This window comes from Clupea harengus, chromosome 6 (genome assembly GCF_900700415.2).
Source record: "Clupea harengus chromosome 6, Ch_v2.0.2, whole genome shotgun sequence".
NCBI lineage: Eukaryota > Metazoa > Chordata > Actinopteri > Clupeiformes > Clupeidae > Clupea > Clupea harengus.
In genome coordinates, this window is record NC_045157.1 from 7,779,993 (window position 1) to 7,782,492 (window position 2,500).

General features: G+C 42.0%; 1 protein-coding gene across 1 annotated transcript in view; it reads right to left on the reverse strand.

The window, feature by feature from the left end:
• The window catches only part of sting1 (stimulator of interferon response cGAMP interactor 1), an 11,935-nt gene extending 10,523 nt beyond the window's left edge, over positions 1 to 1,412 (reverse strand). Inside the window, exon 1 of the mRNA XM_031568887.1 lies at positions 978 to 1,412. Coding sequence (XP_031424747.1) covers positions 978 to 1,004 — 27 coding nt within the window. The 5' untranslated portion in view covers positions 1,005 to 1,412. The remainder of the gene's footprint in view (positions 1 to 977) is intronic.
• Positions 1,413 to 2,500: the final 1,088 nt, after the last annotated feature.

Below are 2,500 nucleotides of genomic sequence, written 5' to 3' on the forward strand. Positions count from 1 at the left end.
TTACACACACGCATAAACACAGAAAAGCCATGTTCCTGCTTACATAAGTACATGATTCACATAAGGTAATTAATAATACCAGGCACTTGATTATTATATTCTTAAGTCATTAACAGTGTTTGTAAATTATCTCCATCATAGAGAGTCACTCATCTGGTTTTACTGAGTGTGTGTGGGTGTGTGTGATCTCATCGGACAGAGGGTGCCAATCAAGCCATTTACAGGAAAACACCTTGTGTGTGGGTGTGTGTAATCTCATCGGACAGAGGGTGCCAATCAAGCCATTTACAGGAAAACACCTTGTGTGTGTGTGCTTCAGGCTGCATCCTTCCTCACTGAAGTGACAACGCAAAAGAATACTCTGTTTGAACTTCCTACCACACGCACACACACGCACACACACGCGCACACACACACAGTCCCTTTGACAGCTGCATAAATCTCAAGGGTGCCAATCAAGCCATTTACAGGAAAACACACCTATTCCTCCCAACCATGGAGCCAGGAAGGACATACAGTCACTGCCACACCTCCACTAGTTCATCAAAGACATATAACATCTAACATAACTGCTATATGAAATGTTATTAAATATTCTATCCTCATCTAATTAACAACAGTAAGCCTGTAAGACTCATGTAAGGCTGCTTTAATTAATTACAAAATAAAAATGTACAATATAGACCTATATGTAAATATATATAGATATATAGATCTGTTATATCTGTTGTCAACACTACTTTTTAAGTAATTTCATTAGATATGGAATGTTGAGTCAGTTCCATTAAACAGCAAGTTTCAACCTGATTCACTGTGCAGATGAGTTCCCATGCTAAACGAAATACTAATGACCAACACACCTATATTTTTCAATTGGATAATAACACCATTGTGAATGAAATGTGCTAGTTTAGCACTTGTGAGACTTATGCTTGAGACTTATGCAGTTGGAAAGATTTGAGAGTGATCTGACTCACCTTGTGTCTGTGGGCTTCAGGCTGCATCCTTCTTCAGTGAAGCGACAAAGCAAAATAATACTCTCAGCTCTGTGTCTGAGCTTTCTAGCACACACACACACACACACACACACAGTCCCTTTTAGAGCTGCATAAAGGGGAATAAACTGTGAGCCAATACCACCTCTTTTGATTTTGGAGGAGACTCAATGCACACACACACACACACACACACACATGCGTTACATGCCAGTCTTTGCCTCTGTTTCCCCAGGGTAACTCTGTCTGCTCTCTCCTCTCACACTTTCACTTTGGTTTGCGCCCATGCGTCTGGTTCCCTTCCAGGAAGTGGTGAAAGTTCAACGGTGTTCATGGCTCGACATATAACCAACCGTCAGACAAATCATTTGCCTTGCAAATATTCTTTCACATCACTTTCTGTCATGTATCTTATGGTAACACAGTCTCTCTTCACACACACACACACACACTTCCAGTATCTTACATGAATAAAAAAAGTATGAACAATAATTGGAGAACCACCAAGAGCTTCATGCATATTTTATTCAATAGTAAAAAAGTGTTTAGTCCCATAGGGCATGCTTACATGGTCTTTACAGTAGGGAGATCCAGAACAGCACGAGAGAGAAAGAGAGAGAGAGACAGAGAGAGAGAGAGAGAGAGAGAGAGAGAGAAAGAGAAAGAGAGAGACACATCACACCTTGGAGGATTGCTCCCTCAAAGCAAAACACCAAGAATGAGACCAAATCAGAAAAAGAAAAACCAGCTCCAAGCTTTCAGCATCAGAATCATAATTAAGATCAATAATATTATAAAGAAAGGAGAAGAGAATCCAGCGAAGAAGAAGAAGAAGAAGAAGAAGAAGAAGAGGAGGAGGAGGGATAGGAGGAATACAGTTTGTCCTTAAAAATGTGGAGACACGGTTAGCTGAGGGTCTTTAATAGGCTTTACATCTGAAAGGTCCATGCAAACATGCTCCAGCAGATACCGTGTGTCTTTATAGAGTTAGAATATGCACGCAGACACACACTCTCTCTCTCTCACACACACACACACACACACACACACACACACATACATACAGGGTGACGCACACCCATACAAACACGCAGACTCGAAGTCAACAAAGAAAAATAAATGAAATCACAGAAGGCTTCAAACCTTTTTAGGAGCATCAGTATCTGTACAGCAAAAATCTCAATTATAAAAAAACAAATAACTGAAATAAAAAGTATTACCCCACACACCCCTCCAGCCCCCAAACATCTTTGTATATACAACAGAAAAGTCTCCTTCTTGTCCGAAGAAGCTCGCGTGGCCAGAAATACGGCTGCAGTTCCTTCTGACGCCAGGAGAGGGAGCCCTGTGAGGTCCACAGCCACTGCCGCCTGTCTCTACTGTTGCCAGACCAGCGTCAGCTCAGCTCTGCTTGAGAGTAGCAGTGACCGTGTCTCTGTGGGTCTGCTCTGCTTTGAGGCCAGAACACACACCCACACACCCACACACCCACACACCCACACACA